Raw genomic sequence first — 22,197 nt, 5'->3', positions numbered from 1 at the left:
GTCATTCAAGACGCTGACTCCAGTCGTCCCGGTGTTTATTTTTCCGCCTTGCATTACCTGCAATGATTTATTTACCATTTACTCACGTGTCTTTCGTCAAGAGTTTGTTTCGCAATGGACCAGGTGTCAATTATTCGCTCAACGTATCCGTGATCCCGTGTGTATATCTAGGCGTAATTCTTACATACCAGTCTCGCGGATTTCACGTAATAGTATGGTAATCCGGGCTGATAGGCTCGGGTCGTTCACGCCTCGGGCAGCGGTTTGGCGTAAGATTGGGTTATTCGCCGGCCGAGCACAGTGCTCTCTGGTCTCGGTCGCTTTTCAGAATTCTCAATGATTTCACTCAAAACAGCCTTCCAGAAGGCCTTACCACTGCCGCTCGGCAGCTGTATACACACATACACACGCGTGCGAGCATGCACGCACATTTGTAGACGCTGACGGTTACATCTATACTGCAAATTGACCTATTTCCTTACGCCCATAATAATATCTGTCCGCAGGTTTATTAGATTGTCGATTACTCGCGTCGGACGGTGCGGGTACGTTTAATATCTGCCTACGTACTCGCTGCTTAAAATTTGAATCTTTTCATTTCTCGAAAAATTCGCGAAGGCGACGTATTTAATTTGCATACAAATATGCGTATTTTTATATGTGGGGGGGTTGAGAATTCGGCAAGTGTCACATGCACCGAATTTAAATACTTGCCACTCGTCGCGACTGTATATGGAAACAGGTTTTGGAATTCAAACATCTCCGCGCAACTGAAGTGAGCTGCTTGATTTGCCAATTTATAGCAACCTGTACTTTATACGTCGACGAACAAAATTTTATTCCGAAATTTAAATTCGCGTTTAATGCCGATCGGACAGTATTAATGCCTCGCATCGATACTTGAGACATTTGATTACCAGCCTATTAATGATCACACGTCAGAGTTTCGCACTATCTCACTGTAGTGAATTTCACTGCTTATTATACCAGAGAACCACAATTTTCATCTGTGGATAACAGTTTTTTTTACTGTTAAATTAACTTCCATGTTTCAGTAGTATTTCAATTAAGCGTACGTTGACGTATTTCCATGTTTGAAAGTATTGCTTTAAATTTCGATCCACTTTTTGAAACAACTTCATAAATATCCTAAAAGACAAAAGTCGTCAAGTGTACCAACCTCGTTTCTAATAGGATGTGAATACCTGCCGTGACCTGGTATGGTGAAACCGTTTGCCCGAAGCTCTGTATTTTGCCATAGGGTAGACGGGAACCCTTGCGGCGAATGCCAAAAGTTTAATGGGCGTTAATTGTCTCAGAGGAACCGAGCAGTTGGGAACTTATACAATAGCGGTTGGCAGAGTTCTGTCGGTTGTTCTTACCTAATAAATATTACGTCCCAAGAACTTGAACCCTCCGGCACTGTCGCGCAGCGGACAGTAAATCTGCTTCACTCTCGTCTACAGGCCCACCGCAGACGATGTTGCAACGTCATTTTATTAACGGGCGGATTTTGTGCACAGAACCTTGAATCGCGGTGTCTTTTTGTCAATTGAATGGATACTACTATACGTACGGTGTTTGGGAGTAGGCCATCGGGAGTGTCCATTAGACTTATGTCCCGAATGTAGATCTCTGTCGATCTGCGCATTAGAAACTGATAATTACATCTGTAGATGTGTAACTTACACCATGACTAGCTATCGAAAGCGTGGAAATGTCAAAGATCATTACACACAATTTTAATCCCCGATAAAACGACCTGTTGCCGATCAGACAGCGATACTTGCCACTCGTGACTGGATACTTAACGAGTCGTTATTCAATCATATTATTCAATAAACTGTCCGTGAAAAGGAGAGCAAATCTTTGCCGGATATGTAAATGGGTCGGAATTGGGCGGGTCAAGACTCTGCGGGAAGAGATTTATAATGATCTGCTATCACCGTTTCGATCCCAACACCGAGGACGTAGTATCATTTTAAAATGTTGAGCTGGAACTTTTAAACTTCGCTGGTTTATAGTATCAGCGGTATTTCGTTATCTACCTTCGATAACTTGCATTCTGAATCCGATTTCAAATTCCTCCCTACAGTCGAGTCTTTTTATATTTATGTAAAGAAAAATCTTCCGTTCAGGTGTAGCTAGTTGTCTGTTAGATAATTTTTTCTCTGTGGGTCGTAGGCATTGATAAGAATTCCCACGATTATCTCTTGGGTTTTACCTCAACCATCTGTCAGCAAAAGCAAATTGTCGTAGCATCTAAAAATGCCAATGACTTGAAAGGAGGCAGCTTTTCCTCACTGAGGCATCAGACGCGAGTATACCGAGGTATAAGTTTCAGACAAGTACATATACCGTATGCGTCCATGCCTGCGTCTATAAAATATACGGCTTTCTGCCCATCTAGCTGAGGCCTTGACATAGATAACCACGAACTGCTGGATGTGGATGGAATTTAGTATTATCCTAGAAACATTTACCGTCCGGCCACAGTGTGCCATTGACGTATCAAATACCCACCAAACGATCCCTCGGTCCTGGTGTAATTGTAGCGTCGTATTCCGATTTAAAATCGGTTGAAAACTACGTGCTCGATTCTATGGCTCTGTGGAGATCTGCGACGTTGACAGAGTGGGATATTTATGTTGATGTACCTGCTTTCACTTTTGCCAATTTTACACCCTGCGCATTTAAATTTCTACGTTAAAGCTCATTTTCCATCGATTGAAGTGAAAAAAACTTCAAACACCTCGATCGGTTTCCACGTATGTATAATGACTGTGTACATCATCCACTCCACAATCGATCAATTAATCGATTATTCGCTCAGCCCTAATTCACACAGCGTATGGAATGATTGACGATTATTGAGCGAGGTGTTTATTGGCGAAAATTGAATTGAAAAAAGTTCCAACCATGCGATAAGAGCATTATACCGGTATAATTACATCGCTTTATGCAGGCAGTTGTTACAACGGTGTGTTATCGATGCCTACTGGTACCTTGTAATTGCACCGACGATATCGACCGTGATTTCTTACGTACAGCCACTTATTTCACGCACTTTATTCAATAGTACGTATTAAATTCCATTCTCAACTTGCGGAATAAAGAATTCCAGCACTCCTTCGCTTCTCAATGGCGGCTTTTGTTCAATGATTACAAAAAAAATAAAAAACACAAATGAATGGCAGGAACAGAACTAAAGGTGGAAAAAAATACCTTGACTCGAGATCCGAGGTGGATGGGTTTGATCATGCTGTAAATTGCTTTTCGTCTGCTTTTTGCGCACCGAAAAAATTGTTCGGGCAGTTATAGCTACGACTGCTTTTTCGCTGTTCGATTTCACTGCCTGTCGTTGTTTCTTCTTCTTTGCTTACTGTAAGAGCCGGGGATCCTAGAGATGTACCATAGATTTCGCAGGATGACTCGTATATCGATTGTTAGACTCATCAACAGGTTGTTATTCTCATGCATCTTCTATTCACATGCAATTATATTTCTCCCGTAGACTTTCTCAAGGTGAATAACTTATCAGATGAACGAAGTAAAGAAAAACATTGAAAAACTCGCTTTGCTGATTCGCCGAGCATCGTACCGAGCCGGGAAAATTGTGAGAATTCCAAACTATTTCAAAGTATGTAATTACGAGAAAAATATTGCACACATTGTTGTAATGCGAGGTATGAACATCTGGACTGGTTTTTTGTTATTCCAACCACACACATCTCGTGTCTGCTTTTGCGACAACGCATTTGTCATGACAATTAATTGGGTTTGTGATCGGCGATGAATAATGTTTGCACGTTTTTTGCAGGTGCACAGTCGTTAATATAGCAGGTATATAATCATTGTCCTTTATTAATTATTTATTAATGTATGGATTTCAGCTGTAACGTACCGCGATCGATGCTCGCAGATAGATTGATAATTCGCTTGTTAAAAATTTTTGCAATGGCAAGAGTTCTCGATTCTTCCATGATTCTTTTCGAACAAACGCGCTAATAGATAAGATCAGAATTCTTCTGCGAACTGTCAAAGCATGGCGTCGAGTAGCTGCGAATAATCGAACGGTAAACCCAGAGACTGAAGTTTATAGCGATTGTGCAAATTTATTTGATTTTTGGCGATAAAAAAGAAACAAAAGCCGGAAATCTCGGAGGACAATTTTGATGAGAAAAATATTACTGACCGTTATTATGCACCACAACTTGTCTTCGAAGTCGGTGAAGTCTGCAAATTACGAAATTTCGAAAACATTAACGACGAAGTAACTGTTCAGCTGATTTCTGGGAATATAATTTGGCTGTAGGGGCTCTTATCGGATTTTGTTAACTGTAAATAATCGTTAACTTGTGTTGATGCGCGGCGCTTCGCTTTACATACTCGTTTGGACATGTCTATTTTTCTGTTAAATATGTACCATGCGTACTGTCCAGTCACAGAGCTATGAAAACAGAAATATAATATATCAAAGCTTCGAAGGTGCAACTGATATAAAGCTGATTGAGTTGTATTTAGTTGAAACAATATTTTCTTACTGCAAAGAGGAAAAACAATTAAATAACATAAGTTCTGAGCTCCAATAGCACCATTATTGAAAACTTTGAAGGGATAACATTATTGAATTATTTCTACAACGAAAAACATCGCATTGTTCTTTTCCTGCTTGTTCAATTTCAATAAGCTAGAATTCATTTTGTTTGCAACCGAATTATTTACAAATCCGTAAAGTAAGGTTTCGGATAGCGATAGATTATTTTCCAATAAGGCATCGGTTGACTATTGATGACTTATAATGATTTCACTGATCATGGTTTTTGACCGACTGTTTGCGAGGCACAAGCTAGAAGATATGGTTTTCCTGGTTTGTATTTAATAACAAAATCAGTTCTAGTTAATTCAAATTGGCCAAACGATACGACTCTTTTATTCTAGAACTGATTCAATAATGCGATCTCTTCCGAGTCGTCAATAACTATGCTGTGTAACTGAAATTCGTTTATTCATTCGCTTATTTTAAAAATTTTTCTCTTTTGAGGGAATATCATTCGAACTGGATTCAACTCGATCAACTTCAGTTGCACGTTCGATCCTTCGTTATACCATATTCCTGTCTTAGCAGCTCTTCAACGAGACTGTCCTTTAGTATAAACTTAAAGTCAGATCTCGAGACGAATTCTTCTCTCATCGCATATAGGAATGCTGACAACCCGCAAATATTTGTTGCCATAGTGCGTCCCGTCCATACCCATATATTTATTTTTCGAATACAGGCATTGGCGTATCTCTCCGTATCACCGGCACGAGAGTTCAGTGTCGTCTGTCCATCGATGGCTGTGTCTACGTGTCCCGATAACAACAGCCGCGTGTCACGAACAGACACACGTTAGTATATTATGCGGTGATGCGTGACGCGGCACGTGTTCGAGAAAAATCTTGATTCGTCATAAGGTTGTGGCTTACGACCGGTCGATGCATCATTTTAGAGGTGCTTAAGCCAACCGCGATCGTAGCTCGCTTGCATAACGCTAATGATACATTGATCGTATGCCTAAACGCGCGAACTAACCGCGTTGTAAAACTATAATCACGACAGGCGGAATAAAACTCGCCGAGTGTACCTACGGGATATAATTTCATTCGAAAACAAAGATTGATACCACACGAATAAGATACGACGTACGTGTATTGGTTAAGTGAATTCAACTGAATTGACCCTGGAGAACTATGTTCGACCCTGCGCGAAGCTGTTTAATCAAACTCGCGCCCCACACGCCACACACCGTGCACAGTTATACTTCAAATGGCAATAAACGCCGCTTCCTTCCACAATTTTATTAACACACCTACCACTTTGGCCGAATCATCTCTTGCCAAGAATATTATCCAATCACGTGCCCGGTCTGCTTCGAGAGTTGGAAACTGTCGGTAGTCATCGTCTGTAGAATCCTCCGAGCGGATTCGCGCAATTTTTATCTCTTCACTTCCGGTTAAACTCTTTAGGTTTCAAACCTTGAGTCTCCCGTTTACTTGCCGGCATATTACGGACTGTTCCGTTCATGGTAACCACCACACGACTTTCTCGTGTCATTTACGAGCACTTACGGCGTATTAGTCTTTCCCGGTTACTTTACTAAGTAAATTACAGGTGTTCGAAGGCTGGGCGGGAAAACATTAGGATGACTCATGTCAAACCGCGACAAGATGTTTTCTTGCGCAATCGCATCGTCACGTGTTAATGTTGTGTGGATCTTGGTACCAAATGAGATCAGTCTGCAAGCCTAATGATGCAGCTATGCAGCGCGAGATGTTTCTTCTGCGCATTGAGTTGACTGACAATTGTGAAAAATGAAATTCGGAACGGTTGTCAACTCACTTGACGCCGCATTTCGACGGAATGTGAGAATGGAATCTATATTGTCTGCCAATCATTAAACGAAAGGAGAAAACTAAACCGATCCGAGTTATACCGATGCAATATATTTCAGTACAGGGAAAGCTGAGGATTGAACAAACTCTACAGTCGTGAGTAATCTTGAATTTTTTCGCACTGCCTAACTGCAAGTGAGGCTATTGTCGCGTCTCCGCTGCAGGTGGAGACTTTCTAAACTATGATGATAGAAAACCGCTGTCAGCTGCAGAACGCAATAAAGAGCTTTCAGCAGAAACATTCGAGACTGAAATCATAGCTCGGAATGTGTGTAGTATTATGATCGATGTATATCTATTTTGCAATCGATGTAAGATATTATACCAGTGCGACCGAAGCGCAAGTTGTGTTGTACGGCTATTCTTGGATTAGAAATAATTGGTAACAATGACGATCTCTGTAACGCGAACTAGTTGCGTAATGAAACAATGGCTTATCGCTTGAATGGAATTTCAGCGACGGGATGCGCGCGTTACAAATTCACTGCAAAACCGGAGTAGTAATTGCACGTGATAAACAGACGGTGTTGGCTATATTTTGCAGGAAGTAGCTTGCGTTAAGGTATGCAGACTGGATCACCGACTACCTGTTAGTTAGTAGAACACTTCCGCTTTGTTGTAACAATGCGTCGAGGATATCTCAGCCATAATACCAGTCGCCGCACATAACTGATTGGTTTGCCGCGATAAATTCATTAAACAATCAAACGGACACTCGTTCGAAACCGCGAAGACGTGACGTTACATGCTAGTCGCGACGAGTGCGCGAATCGAGTATTTAAAACGGACTCATTGTATTGTTTTCGTATCAAAGGAAGTGACAATGTGCAGATAAGAAGAGAATCTTTGATTCTGCACTTTGCCGTAATGTGAAAAGTATCAAGGGTATGTACTACAACCAATTAGAAAATTTTTATTCGATTATAACACTGTGCAGTGCACAATCAGAACTACGGCATAGTGCATAAATAACCTTGATACGCCTGGTATTAAATCCATTGTTCTCTTGCTGTACAATTTCCGCAGATGTCCCCGTAGATTATACTAGGAAGAAGTTTGTTGTCAGGGCTATTTATATTATAACAACAAGATTTTTTTTATATATTTATTTTACAAGCTCTACATTACTTTTTTTTATACTATACTAATTTTTACTATACCATACTGATAGAAACACGTTTTTTTAATCTTTTTTATCGCACAGCTTCCTTGACTTCGGTACCGAGTTATAGATACTTGATGATTAAAGTAATACTGTTGAACGAAATATGATTTTTATTCTACATCATTCTTCTTCACAAGTTTTAAGTAATTGGAATTAGAAGTTATACTTGCTTCCTTTAATGCGTAGGTACGTAAAAGGGTGAAAAATTATTACAAAATCATTTAAAAACTTTTCATGGCCTGAGTAGAACATCAAATTTTCACGCGAAGCTTTGCCGTACATGTTTCTGGAACTCTCAAGACTTCGAGTAATGCTGGACGCCCTGGTTTATTTTCGGTACGAAGTAAAAAGTTTTCTATGTTACTCATATGTTGGGATTATTTATTTTCACTCGTAATTGACGGAATTTATTCCCAGCGAGACCGTGTATTTTTATAACATTTGTTATAATATATTATGACGTTCTCGTGCGAAATGAGGTGACACATTTCGGATTGACTGAGGTTGTCGAGCGGTATGCTGGTCGTGAGGAAAAACGGATCGAATCTTGATTCTTAGTACAGATGCGAGGGCAGAGATTCGTAGCCTTGTTCTTCCCGTCTCAATGCCAGGCCAGCCGCAGGAACCACAGGAGACTTAATTAAAGTGGGAGCATTGGGCGGCACGCACAGAGGGATTCAACAAATGACCGAAATAACTCCTTAACCGTGGAGCGTCTGCAGAAAATTTCATGCAAAATGTGTCCTCGTGTACTTCCATATTTGACGCAGCGGTAACACCATTTCTCAGGAGCCATCGATTATTCTATTTCTGTTCAATGCTTCTCCACCTTTTTGGGAGGATCGTTACGCCCTGACCCGATCGCTGCCACTTGCTATCCTTGTAATTTTAAAAATCTATGGTGCTTCGGGAAGACCATGAATTAGTAATCCTGGCAGCAGACGGAGATATCCCTTCGTTGAGTGGATCAGCATTGGGAAAGACGGAGACTCGGACAAGCTGAAGAACTTGTTTTCTGAAAACACATTTTGCGTGAAAAGAGAAAATTTAGGTGAAAAATTGTGTTAGCAATGATATTCCAATATGAAACATATAATTCGATGTCAAAATCATGCTTAGTTTGAAATAACTGGGCGGATGAAAATCTTAACGTAGACCCACGAAGAGACTAGCCAGCCTGACAGTTGACATTCGAAAAACCGTAAACTAGAAAATGAACCACTACTGATCGGGAGTAATTTGCTTTTCAGAAAATAATCGTGCAATATATTTTTCCCGTTTGTTAAACTTGACACGTATTTTTCCACTCGAGATCGATCAATCGTCAGATGTCGTAATTTTTAGTCATGGCTAATCACTTCAATAACCATAGCCTAAGGTTCTGTCCTAATCGGTGACAGAACATATCAAATGCGGCTAGAAGCCGAGTAATTGTTTTCGGCAGTATTCTCAAAGTTTCTATAAATAATAAGCGTAATATATTTTCTTCCGATTTTCAAAGAACATTGAAATAGGGAACCGTTTACACACCTTGAAATTGAGACGATTATTGTGTTTCGAACAACCGAGAAGCTCCTAAACTGTGTTTAAAGGTACCTGCACACTTTTTCAGTCGTGAGTTGTTGAATTATGAATCTTGAATCGTGTGGAGGGATATCGATCGTTGAATTTCATTTTATTTTGGAGAAAGATGTGCACTCCTGTCGTAAGTTATTTTATTATCGTCGACTGCAAACTCCGACGTTCGTTTGAACAACAGGCCCAATCTCAGGTTTTGTTGACCGCTGTTGACCGACGGCCTTTATCACGGCCGTATTTTATCACAAGGCTGTAGCCATTTACGTGACCCTATTCACATCGAGCCATTTACCCGGATCCTACACGCGTGTTACATCTGTAAACACAAGACGTAACAGCACTAACCACTTGTTGACGAGATTCCTCGAGCGGTAACTCATGTTCTATCCAGTTTTGAGAATCGTTAATTGATCAAAACACAGCACCAGGGAGCTGTATAATGATGTAGTTCGATGAGTATTATCAGAACTATACCGATGACACTCCTGCGTAATACCTTCCATAATTCCAATTCTCGATCTTCGATTTAGCGCGTCGCAGTGGTGAGAATCACACGGCAAAGGCGTACCGGTACAGTGTACATAAGGAAATAAAGTTGCACATAACACCTGACGGACTCCAAAATGTCAGCTCTTGACATTTCTGTTTAGATGCTCCAGTAGCTGCGTTCTATGTACCCGACGGAAATATATTTTCACCACAGGCAGCAGTTGTATAGGCAAAAGTAGACACGTATGTCATAGCGTGGTTACAGATACGATAAAAGTTGGAATAAACAGATTTTGACAGTGATAATATGTGATCCTTTTTCGGGCCGTTGTATTAGCATGGTTCTAGCACGAGTCCCCTGCCTTTAGCATCGTTAGTGTCGACCCAGTTAGCACAATTCACGTGTGTTACAAAATTTTGCGTTTTATTGACAGTAAGTGGTCTAATGCAGTGTTTTCTTGAATGATGTAAGAAGACGTAGCAAGAAACGTTTCCGGGTGATACAAGAATAACTATAAACTAGGCGATTGGTGCTCGTGAGCGTACGAATAGTCAGAACGAATCATACGAGCTAGCTACGCTTGTCCATCGAGTCCGAGAACAGATGAAATCCAGCCATCGTCACTCGGTATTTTGTTAATTTGGAATTGTGAGTGGTCGAAGCCCTGCATGTTCCACACGGCTCTGTACAAAGGCACTTCAAGATGAAAGTTGAAGATTGTTTCTAGAACACTCGAAAGCCAACAACGGAAGAAGTGAAAGGCTGACTAGGATTACGGCACGATTCCACTGTGACTTGATCTAATAAATTGATGACGCAACAAAGATTCTCAGCGGATCGTTTGAGGGTCAATGTTAATTAGCGAACCTTGAGATTATGACGAGTTACAATGGGTTTGTTATGTAAGACTAATTGCGTCTGCAGTCAGCGTTGTGAAATACAGCATCGGGGACTCTCCACGTGCGAATAACGTATTCAAACGTTATACTGCACCTGAATGTACAAAGATACGAATTTACATATGCACGGAATTTCCAAAGTTATCAAACAAAACAGACCGCATATTCCGCAAATGGGATACATTTTCCTCTTTGTAGTCAGTTGGACGAAAGAGTCTCCTCGCGAAGACGTACTTGAATCATTCTTCTTGAACCGTGCCGAATTTGATACGGTTATCGTTTGCGCGAACGTTCAGGTGTTAATTCTTTTCACGTGACCGAGGTCTTGTCGAAGTTGTGACTCGAAGTTGTTCGAGCAATTTGTTCCCGAAGCCCGGAGATATAATCAGGACGCTTGAAAAGATATCATTTCAGAGTGCCTCGCCTCGTTCCTCCGGCACTTCCGGCGGTCGCCGAAGGTGAGCTATACGCTACAAAGAGAAGAGACGGACATGTCCACAATCAGACAATCAAACGTTGATAACCTTCACGTAGCCATAAGGCTCCCTCAACCAGACAGCACAATTGCACCGTATGATTTGCTTCATAAATGTTGAACTGGCATTAATATACCGGGTGAAACAAAGGGAAGAAGAAACACGCCGCTCAGTGCAAGGCCGAAAAGTTTGGTCAATAGAACGCAGCGTGCTGAATTTTCCATGCCGATGAATTCTCGGCGAACATTAACTTGTCCCGAATTTTGTAGTATTCATTTAACGCGCCGCCCACAATGTGCACCGGGGTTAATGGCATCGGAATACTCTGCCAACGCACCGAGAAACGAGGAAGACAAACGGAGGGATAATTAGATTGAAATATTAAAAACGTGGCTGTTCCGTGCCGGGTTATCGTCGAGGTCGGGTCGCCTCGGTGGAAGGTTGACGAGGGCTACGATTTAACCGACGGCGCACCGTTGTCCATTGAATCCAATCGAGACAATCACGCTGATGCAGGGACGGTGTGCGTCAAAGTGGTTCGTTGATAAACCCATATCGTTGGTTGTCGCGTATAGTTTTTGAGCGAGCCTCGTGCTCGGGTCTCTGATAGAATTGCAAATCACGGAACGGAACTGATTCGACACGGTGGTTGCGAGAAATCGGAGATCAGCCACTGGCGAGACTCGATCGGAGCTCTTACTTTCCCCAGATTAACCAGCTCTTATCCTTTTGTCCAACTGCGGTACACGCGTGAACGAAAAGAAATAGCCGTAAGAAACGACACTGACCTTGTACTTGATAGGTAGTTTCAGGCGCGTGTTACTACAATAGCACATCTAATACCCGTGCTTCACGGATCGAAAACTTCTGCCGCTCGGGTACACGCGTGCAGGAATTATTACGAGAATTTCTCATCTAACCGTATACCTTTAATGCATTCATTGGCCAGGCGGGTGAGCAGCTCGTGCACTGCAACAGTTAATTGCGCCGCGTTAAGAGCGTAATTATATACAGTTGGTAAGTGGAATAATAGCTCGGTGCAACCAGGAATGAAGAAAAGGGAGAAGTGATGAGAGGGAAAAATAAGAAGCAGCCATTTACTCGAATGCGATACGTTTGCGATACACGGCAATCAAGATGGAGGGCTTGGAACGGGTCCATCGTAAACACGTGAGCAAAAGTTAAGAACCGGCCCTGACACGCTATCCGTATATACGTATGTACCTACACTTATACCGATAAGATGCTTCACGTTCAAACTGCCAATTGCCAACCTCGACTGATCGCGAATGATCCTACGACGCGGCGTCGAGTGTTTGTGTGCGTACACCTTCGGGATTCTCTAATGGAAAACGTACCTCGAGTCACGCGACTTGCATACGAATCGTGTGTACTTTCTGTCCCTTTCTGTCATTCCCTTAGAAGCAACTGTGACGCTTATTGGGTTGAGCCTCTTCCAAGCACGAGTGATGCATATTACGTGTTGACGTGCAGCGAGGTCTGAGTGTTTCCGATCGATTTGACGCAGTCTGCAAATCATCGTGACGCGTTAGCCGCACATTCCAGAATGTAAAAATTGACTTTTTATTAATTCCTGGGAGCAAATTGATTATTCAAGTACGATGATGTAGGTAAATTTATAACGACCGTGGATTCTAACGCACTGTCCTGATGTTGGAATGCGATGAAAGAATATGAGATAAACATTTCTCTGATACTTACTTGCGAGTATTTTGCATATCAATTACGTCCCACTCCCTGACGGTGTTGCGCGTAATTAAAAAAACACACTGGAACACACGCATTGCCGCATATTTCAACGTGGAGAAACTTGCGCGGAGGTTTGGCTGCTTCGACTGCCGTAAATCACTTGATAATGTCAGGATTATCTCAAGTTTCACTTACATCGACTGTATTTCCAGTAAACGGCTAACGATACCTCGTCCGTCTAGTTATTTGCTCGTGAAATTACGTAACGAGCCTCTTCTCTACACATACCTGCATCGCGTAAATAATTTCATCCGAGCCGAAAAATCTGCACGTACACAATCACGTGCAGTCGAATGTGTACGCGTGTGCACGGCTTCTTGGAGCAGCATCTAAATTACTTTTACGCCTGAGTTAACACGCTGTATGTTCCGCGCTTCGATCGGCGAGTGGCAGCTCCGAAATGTCCTTGGCGTTTCCCACAATAGCTATTATCCGATACCTATACACCTAGTGCTTATATTGCAGATATAAATCGCTACTCGAGTCTCCACGTCGGCCCAAAATACCCAGTTGTATCAGGATTTCGCTAAATTGATAGTTGATGTGGCTATGTAATCAGATTCCGTGACTGAAACCAAGCGGAAAATTCTTCCCCAACAAAGTTCCGCAAGTTCCTGAGCCTAATCGAAACAAAAGCTGAACGTTTAGATGAGCTAATGTGAATAACGTCCTCCGGTTTCATCTGTTTTAACTATTTTCAGTGAAAGATTGCCAGTGAATTAAGAAACTAACAAGTTCCCGACTGACGAGCGGTTTGAGAAATGCCCCATTTCAAGCAATAACGAAGCTGCCTTTAGCGGTATTGAATGATTGTTAATGAGTTCAGGAGACAGTACCGCAAGTCAACTTGACTTGTTGTATTTGACCAGCAACAGACCAAACACGCCGTGTTTTGTTTAAGTACTTACGTATCGCGCAATGTTCGCTATATTAAAAATCATTAACGGAATGAGGTGTGGCGAATTAAATAATGAGCAGTTCAGGACTTGACGAATGAAAAAAGATGAAAAACAATTAGACTATATTAAAAAAAAAAAAAAAACGCTTCGTACTTAGTCCAAGAACTTCCGTATCCGGTGACATGAATTAATATCGCATTCGCTGCGGCTGAATCGCCACTGGTTTTAATCAGTTTTTAACACTTCAGCGCAACCCTATGGTGCATGTGTCTACTCATTATGCATGATCTATACGCGTGAATTAGCTGTTACGCTTTATCGGAAGTAGAAGTCAGTTACGACAATTCATTAGACTGTCGATCCATTCGACTCCGCTACTTTGCGTTCCGTCAAGCCCGACGCATTCGGTAAGTATATGTGTACCTACAAGGTGGAGGTCGAGTTTGCACCGCTTCTACTACCACGCTGTCACATGCCATCGGTTTTGCACATACACGCGGACTCGTTGTCAGTCTATTTCACCGTGTGGCACGTATTAGCACGTGTAAAAATACATAATCTAGTGTTTGATGACGTAAGCAAGTGCAAGTAAGCCTCTGCAGTTATGCAGCGTGATCAAAGAAAGATTCTATGTCACAATCGAACAAATGCTAATCAAGCTAACCACCGATGCAGGCGTATTGCGATTTCTCTCCACCTGATAATTTCTGCCGATGTGGTAAGTTCACCATGACTCTGAAGCAGTTCTCCAGTCTGACTCTCTTATCTATTCGGCTGAATGTAGGATAGGATCGTCTCCACCAGATTTGGACAATTTATTGTTTGGCTTGCTACCTTGCTGCGGTAAAAAAGATGATTCCTCATTATCATTTTGAAATTTTTTGGACCGTGAAGAATCGCGCCGAGGACATATTGAAGCTGTCCAGGCTAGCCGGTGCAAAAATCGTTTACCACTAGCAAGAGACGCGAACCGGGGACGCAGACAGTGATAAAAGTACGCATCGTATCAGAAATTTATCTTCATCTTCCGTGAAATTGATTAATTATTCTCAAACGTCAAGGTGTGAGCGTAACTACACGCGTACTTGTGCAACTTCTGCTACTCTGTAACGGCAATCCCGTTGTGCTCTGACTTTACGATGCAGTAAACAGCGTTGATCGCGGTGATACCGAGCTGTATGCGCATTATAGACACGGGAGATCGAGCATTTGCACGACATACCATTTTCCTCCCACCCGGAACTCTCCTTCGTCACGGAATGACCAGTGACCTTGGCCAAATCACCCGCCACTGTGTATAATAGAATTCGCAAGACGATGAGGACCTTACTTTATTACGCTTTTGTTTCGTGTACACGAATCCACCGATCCCCATGGGAATTGAATGACGAGCGGAAACTGCGTGGGATTTTATACGGACTGGATGAGTGGCTAATTCTCATCATCAACGAACCATCTTGTTTTCTATTGAAACAGGTTTTTAAGATCCGATCCGGCTTACGCGTCACTCGTGCCTGCTTCCCATTGCCATTTGATGATACGATAGATGAATATGTATAACGACTTTCTGTCAGGATCAACAGCACGTGCAATTCTCGCAAGTTTAAACGCAGTCAACTTCATTATTTTACACGCTTGGAAAATGACTCGCGATGATCAGTCCGTTATCGCATTACACGTACAATGAATGTCGAAATATCCGCCGAACACACTCAATGTCGCAAAACTTATCAATAAAGACATATCCTTCAGGTTTTCACATATTTGCAACCTATATGTTTGCCCTTGGAATACCCTGATTTTAATGACGGCATGGCAGCGCTATTCCGTAGGTATTAAATTTAGCCTTCAGATTTAGGAACCGTGCCGAGTGTAAAATTGATTCGCAGACAGCATCGTTATAGAGAGATTGTTAAGGCTCATCAGAAGCCCGGTGTTAATGCCCCTGACATGTAAACAATTCGGCTGTGGGTGATATCACTATTGGAATAAATGAATCTCGTTATACCTACTTTTGAAGATGCGGGATGATGTTTGAAATCAAACTCATTCGATTTTCCACAAAAAATACAACTGTCGTATTTATTCAACCCAGATTTGCGCATTCAGTGATTATTTCTTTTGCGATGCTTATGCAAACTGTGCAGAATAAAAACGAGAATTGCGATCAAGTTTTACTTTAGAGGTATCGCAAAATTGGCATCAATCCTTTTGCCACACTCATAATTTCAATTTAAGAAACAACAAATATGTAATTTCAATCCTTTCATGAAGATGCAAATTAGATGTTAAAGATGATAAAAGCTTCTGTACGTAGGACACATGAAAAAAAAACAACAGTGACATTTTCAGCAACTTATGCTTCACGCATTTGAGAACAGCCGTTAGAACATCTGAAGTAAGGGAGTAGCATCTGATACATGGATTCGCGAATATTTTCATCCCGATGATGAATAAATTTATCGTTTGTCCGAGCATAAATTACGTACACGTTGACCACGAGACCTTATATGGGTTCGAACGTTTGATTTTGGGTCATTGCGAATCATCAATTTCGTGCAGAAGGTCTGGGGTTATAATCAAGCAAAGACAATTGCATAACGAGTGAATCATACACATCGAGAAGACTCGAGCAATGAATTGTGGGCCCACGCTAAAAATGGATGAAGCAATTTGGTGGAGTGACGAGGCTGTAAGATGTTCCGTCGTGTACCCGGCATTATAAATGAAAACGACATATTCATCTGATATTCAATAAAGCCATGAACCAAATTACGGGAGCAAATACGTTGAACGGTGCTACAGTAGGCTGCAGGGTCGTGGCATAAGGTAAGTGAAATTCTATTTCTGCAAAGTGTATTTGAAACGTCGCGATTCTACGCATATCTTTGCATGTATACGGAGTAAATTATCAGTCCGAATCGCAATTGACATAATCCTGACACCGAAACCGCAAACGAAACAAATTTACAGTGACATTAACGTAACTACGCTAAGCGAATATTTTCTGCTCACGATTCGCATCACTTATAATCGTCCATATTTACCAGTCGTTAGATCATATTGCTTAGCAGAAATTCTCTCAATATTGCTCCAAATATTTTACTAAACGTGGAGAGAAAGAAACAAAGAATTAGTTTAAAACACCTTCAACAGCAAAAGCTTAGGTATGTAGTTGTAACACGAGATCTTGCCAAGCGGTGCACGAGTAGGAAGTCAAAGTGAACCAAAGTCGAAAGAATTAATTAACCTAAAGCCAATCAGGCTATGAGATGATTAAATGATAACAATTCCAAGACCGACGTTTTTAAATTGCGTGAGAAAACTCGCTGTCAGTTGGCCCACGAGTAAAAGTTCGTACGTACGTAATAAACAAAATAGGGCAGAGGATACCCTCGGGACAGAAGGAGCGTTGACTCTGGATTTTTATACTCACACGAACATGCACATCCACGAGTCTCCGTCCGTGCGACTGAGCAAAATATAATTTACTGTATACGCATACCAAGTGCCAAAGACGTTTAACACCGGATCGTCGCTCCTCCGCATTCTCATAACCGTGGCGCGCACTTGGAATGAATGCCCATGTCTATCGGTGGGCTGTTTATTACGCGTTCATGATAGAGACGAAGATTGATGGTGTGCCATTGTCGGACTGGTAATTTTTCATTTTCTTATTCTATCCCTAACGATCGTTGTAGATTCTTAGTTTGACAACGAGTCGCATCCGATCTACTCAGCACGAAGGATCCAATCAACCCTCGACCATAGGAAAAGTTACCCGTTCACCTGAAACTCTGCTGATTCGTAAATTTGTTTATTTTTATTGATGATTTTTACAACTAAGAAACTTTAGATCAGAAAATTTGCATGCGCGACACGCGATAGAATTTGCAAGGCTCACTTCTTTAAGATGCAAATTCGCGAAATACATGACGTGAAGAACGTAGCTGATTAGTTTGAAACTTAAATACGTCTTGGAACATTTTATATGGTAATATAATGATCCAGCATATCGTAGTTTCGACTGTACGTTATGCGATGTGAAACGTTGAGTGCTCATCAGATAAGACTGTTGAATTTCAACGAGACTCGAGGAAAGCAAGAGTCTGACGAATCATGCGCTAGCGTGACTTAATTGGAATGTTGCATGCCTTATTTTAATGTTTCAGTTAATCAAGTTGTTATATCACCGCGCCGATGTGATTTATTATTTATTCTGCAAGTATTGTTCTTCGATTATTATCGGTCCAAAGATCGCTGCCACAATATTACGTGTAAATTGCGCATGGTATGCGAGTAAATTGTCGTACCTAGCTGGTGTTTACAGAGACACGGGTGTGCAGGTAACACAACGTGGAGGCAAGGTCACGAATTTTAAGTTTAGTTCCAGCGATAACTGTACATACCTATATTGTATATACCGCTGACATTGTGCGGCGACAGGTATTTTTTTCTTCAAAATACCCGCTCGCCGACTCCCTGCCAAAGGAACTGTTTCAATCGGCAAATAGCCACCTGCGTATGTAATACGTCGTGCTGTAGCGGAGAGCGTGTCAATTGCAGCATAATTGCGATTTCGATCGGTGTGCTTCTGAGCAGATTCGTCCATTTCGCACTTGGGAAAACAAGCTGTAAGAACGCCTCTTTTCTTCTTACGTCATTTCCCCGTTTCTGAAAGACATCCCGTTTACCCCTGACAATAAGGTGCTCTCGAACATGATGCAGCGAGTTATCAGCGCACCTCCAAAATAACATTATTTCATCGTTCGAGCTGCGGGCAGCAATGGAGTATTGCAATTACATTCGTGACTAATGGACAATTTTGTCTCTATGGTGCGTATGTGCGTGAAAACGCGCTTCGCGAATCCTAATATTTATTTCACGTCACGATTGACTTGACCGAATGTGTTTGTAAAACTCTACTATTAGGTATGGATTGTACTTGCTCGTGCTGTACAACGATACGTGCGTCCCAGAATGTGTGTATTACAAAGGCGTCACGGAGAAGCGTTTCGTATTTCAAGTAACGTCTCCACATTGCATTCGTTCGTCATGACGTACATACAGTCGGTTGTATATTTGCATACGGTGTTGTACGAAGAATTATTTTAGAAAGTCAGAATTAACGTTAATTGGACGTGCAGATCGTCTGCGAAACCGTGATTCGATTCACGTCACAATTCGTTTAACTATTCTGCATTTTGGTAACAAAGAATGATGCGTTCGTAGACTGATAATGCTGGTGATACGTCTCACCAGCAGCTTGATGCTTCGTTCCTTTCATATTTTTCAATCGTTTATTGCGAGGGTACTCAAAATTTCGATCAGCAATTAATCAAACCTACCCCAAGAATATTGACTTGTTTCACTCGCTCCACTCGACTGGTATACAATAATCTTTTCGACCGTAAATCTTTACCGTTCTGTGATCTGCGTAATGATCAGTTTGTCATTATTCCACGGGCCGAACCCGCCCCGTTACTTCACCGTGTATGTCAATTGACAAGTGAAAATATTCCGCGCTAAATGAAAATCGAGTGTAAAGAGTCTAGTACATGTTTTGTATAACAGGCCTCGTTGTCCGTGAACCTCAGACAATTCGTTTGTAGAATTACAGCCAAGGTTTCGCCAGAGTCGAGAGATAAGGTTGCTGGTCATAAAACAAAACTAATCTTTTTACCGCTTGTAGAAATATATAGAACGGTAAACTTAACGCAACTTTTATGCCGCGAGACACAAATTGCATGCAACGTTTTGCAACTTGTTTTCAACCGTCTGCCAGCAACCGGACCAAAGCAATTTTATTTAGCAATGATCAAATCAAGTCGTTGAAAAAAAAAAGAAAAAGTCACCGCACGTCGAAAAATTTTCAAGTATTTAGGCATCAGTTTTGCCAATTTTGTCTAATTTTTGTCAAGTCGCTGGTGTAGCGCGAAATATCAAGAGAATGCTTCATCGGAATGTTCTTTATATCCGAGCACTTCGTACCTTGGTGAACTGAAAAGCATTTCCGTGATTAGCGACGTGTTGCACAGACTAATGAAGCTACGTATGCCTCGATCTTTATTTCGCCCTCGATTAGATTATTCGGAATGTTGCAGGAAGCGGATTGCAGCGTCGCACTGAATGCAGATGCGTATCGAGTCTTTGACTAGCCCCGCCTGACATGAATTGCGCAATGCTGATGGCATGTAACGCCAACTGCAACACTACGTAATTCGCAATTGCTCTCGCGGTGGGTTTGGATAATTTACAATCCCGGGATCTACCTTGAGATTTCTTGGAAAAAAAAACAAAAAAAAAAAAAAAATAAAGAAACGTTTTCCAGCCTCGACGTAAAATGTATAAACGTTACAGATATTGATATAGGCGAGATGCGATTGTACGTGTGTGTGTAGATTTCTTCATGCCTAACATAAGAGTGAATTCGGTTGCAACATGTAAACCCATCTACAGCCAATACAAAGCTAGGAAAAATAAGTTGATCAACACACTTATTTTTTAAATCGTTGGGAAATAATTGGCGGTGAACTGTATAAACTTGATATTTTTGGGTCGTGTAATCTTGCTGCCACAATCGAATTCTACCGCAGAACTGATCATTTCAAAGTTGAGTTGTGAAACTTCCTCCAACCGTTTCTGAAATTTCATTACAACCTGCAGTATCCGGATGTGGAGATTTGATGAAATTGGGTCGTCTAATTCGACGATAAGAGATTACTGCCGGGGGTTATTTTTAGATGTACCGAAGCAAACTGTGCGTGTGTGTGTCATCTGGACGAGTGGTCGACGAAACTTTTCGTGGTGGAGAAATGGCACACCCATTTATCGACGCGAAAACTATATTTTGCCTGCGGCAAAGCAAAGGTCAGGGGTTACAGGTGCGGAGAGGTCAAATCAGGCGAGAAGGTCTTTCCAGATGTTTAATATACGTATGTTACCTACCTGTGCAGCGTGTCTAACGCTTCTGAAGGGCAAACGAAGATTCTCCTGTAGATAAGAGCAATGCGTGTCGTGCGAGTTGATTAGCATATTATTATTCCATATTCAAGTATTTGCCATAACTTTAAATACCTGGAGTACGGAAAAAGCCTAGATAATAGAGATATTTGAGTGACTTATGCCGAAATTGAGCAACGCAAATACCAAACAAGTTGTTAACCTATCATTGCCACAACCACAATAAAAACAAAAAAATATATATATAAATATCTGGCAAACGGGCTAATTCCGTAGGATTTTTTTCCAGAGTGAAAAGTTTTTTTTGCACTCATCCCTTCATCTCGCAAAACATTACGCTTACTTTACTCACAGATTATACAACCGTCTACATTCTACATTGGCTGGGCAATAAAGTCAGACTCTGTATATCATCAAAAAGATTTCTGATGCGAAAATTGCTGCGCTCGTTCCGACTCGAGCAAAACGGTTGTGTAGCTTTCGGGGATGTTTTATGGTCAACGGAAATCTTCAATTGTCGATTCTCTTGGGAAACGATTATAGAAATCAACAGTGGCATAGAATATTAGGCAATAATTAACTTGCGAGGTACAGGAATTTCATCAACAAGATTGTGAAATATCTTTTAATTTAATTAATAAACACGGGGAATCCCATCGATTATATTAGTAACTATATTGTGACACTTTGTCGCGTACGTTGAGCTGCATAAATTCAATTCTTCCCAACAAATCCCATGGAGTTGGGTTTTCCACAAGTTTATGCCAACAGGTAATAGGACTTCAAAATATATAAGTTATCATAGTTGAACCTCTATGCTTAGAAAGTGTCGGTGTAGCTGTTCTGTATGTACAAAAACTACTGTTTGGCGATAATAATTTATTGGCATAAGTTTCTCGAAATAGACATGAGGAAGTATCGCTCAAAGTTGAGGAAAAAAAACTGGGCTCTAATCGTAAGCTTGAGGTGAAAGAAGAAAAAACTTGATACGAAATAATTAGGTTGGATTATCGGACACGATCTGATTTGAATTATTCATGATAGAGCTGGTCCCTTTAGAATTTAGAGGAAATATAACTTGACAGGCTTAAAATGATTTCTAGGTGACGTTATTTGTTGTCTCATCAAGGTTAATCTTCCACTGACTTCGAACTGTCGAGTATCCTAGTTAGGTTTTATAGGCGTTTGCACGTTTTCTTTGTTCACAAAAGAAGAAACAATAAATACAATTCAAAAAAGTACTCCCTTCAGTGTTGAAGGTAAAAAAAATAAATAAATAAATAAATGCAAGTGGTATGAACGTGTTTTGCAGAAAATTAGAATTACCAGGACACGTGCAAAGTATAACCATGGGCTTTGAGGCGGAAAAATGTAAGTTGGTCACGTCAAAAGGACGGATCTTTACGTAACCGTTTGCATCGTGGCCGTGACCATGACTGTGAATTTGAATAGAACGGAGTTATTCTCGACTTGTTGACCGATTCTTCACCATTTCTTTCACTCCAGCTGATTCGGTACTGTT

General features: G+C 41.3%; 2 protein-coding genes across 5 annotated transcripts in view; one reads left to right on the top strand and one right to left on the bottom strand.

Moving 5' to 3' along the window:
• LOC124178064 overlaps positions 1–22,197 on the top strand; it is a 133,968-nt gene that overhangs the window by 4,814 nt on the left and 106,957 nt on the right. The gene's annotated exons all lie outside the window — the stretch shown is intronic.
• LOC124178065 lies at positions 7,507–17,275 on the bottom strand. 3 transcript variants are annotated; one of them, XM_046561168.1, is made up of 3 exons: positions 17,149–17,269; positions 12,402–12,572; positions 7,534–8,615 (listed from the first exon to the last, which is right to left on the bottom strand). In XM_046561168.1, exons 1-3 carry the CDS (start codon positions 17,265–17,267, stop codon positions 8,489–8,491), a joined length of 417 nt encoding a protein of 138 aa, XP_046417124.1. In that variant the 5' UTR covers positions 17,268–17,269; the 3' UTR covers positions 7,534–8,488. The 3 variants fall into 3 exon arrangements, 1 of the variants encoding a protein (XP_046417124.1); XR_006869720.1 differs by lacking the exon at positions 17,149–17,269 and adding an exon at positions 12,766–13,768 and having other exon boundaries at positions 7,535–8,615; XR_006869719.1 differs by lacking the exon at positions 12,402–12,572 and having other exon boundaries at positions 7,507–8,615; positions 17,149–17,275.

This window comes from Neodiprion fabricii, chromosome 3 (assembly GCF_021155785.1).
Source record: "Neodiprion fabricii isolate iyNeoFabr1 chromosome 3, iyNeoFabr1.1, whole genome shotgun sequence".
NCBI lineage: Eukaryota > Metazoa > Arthropoda > Insecta > Hymenoptera > Diprionidae > Neodiprion > Neodiprion fabricii.
This window is presented reverse-complemented; position numbering and strand designations above follow the sequence as displayed.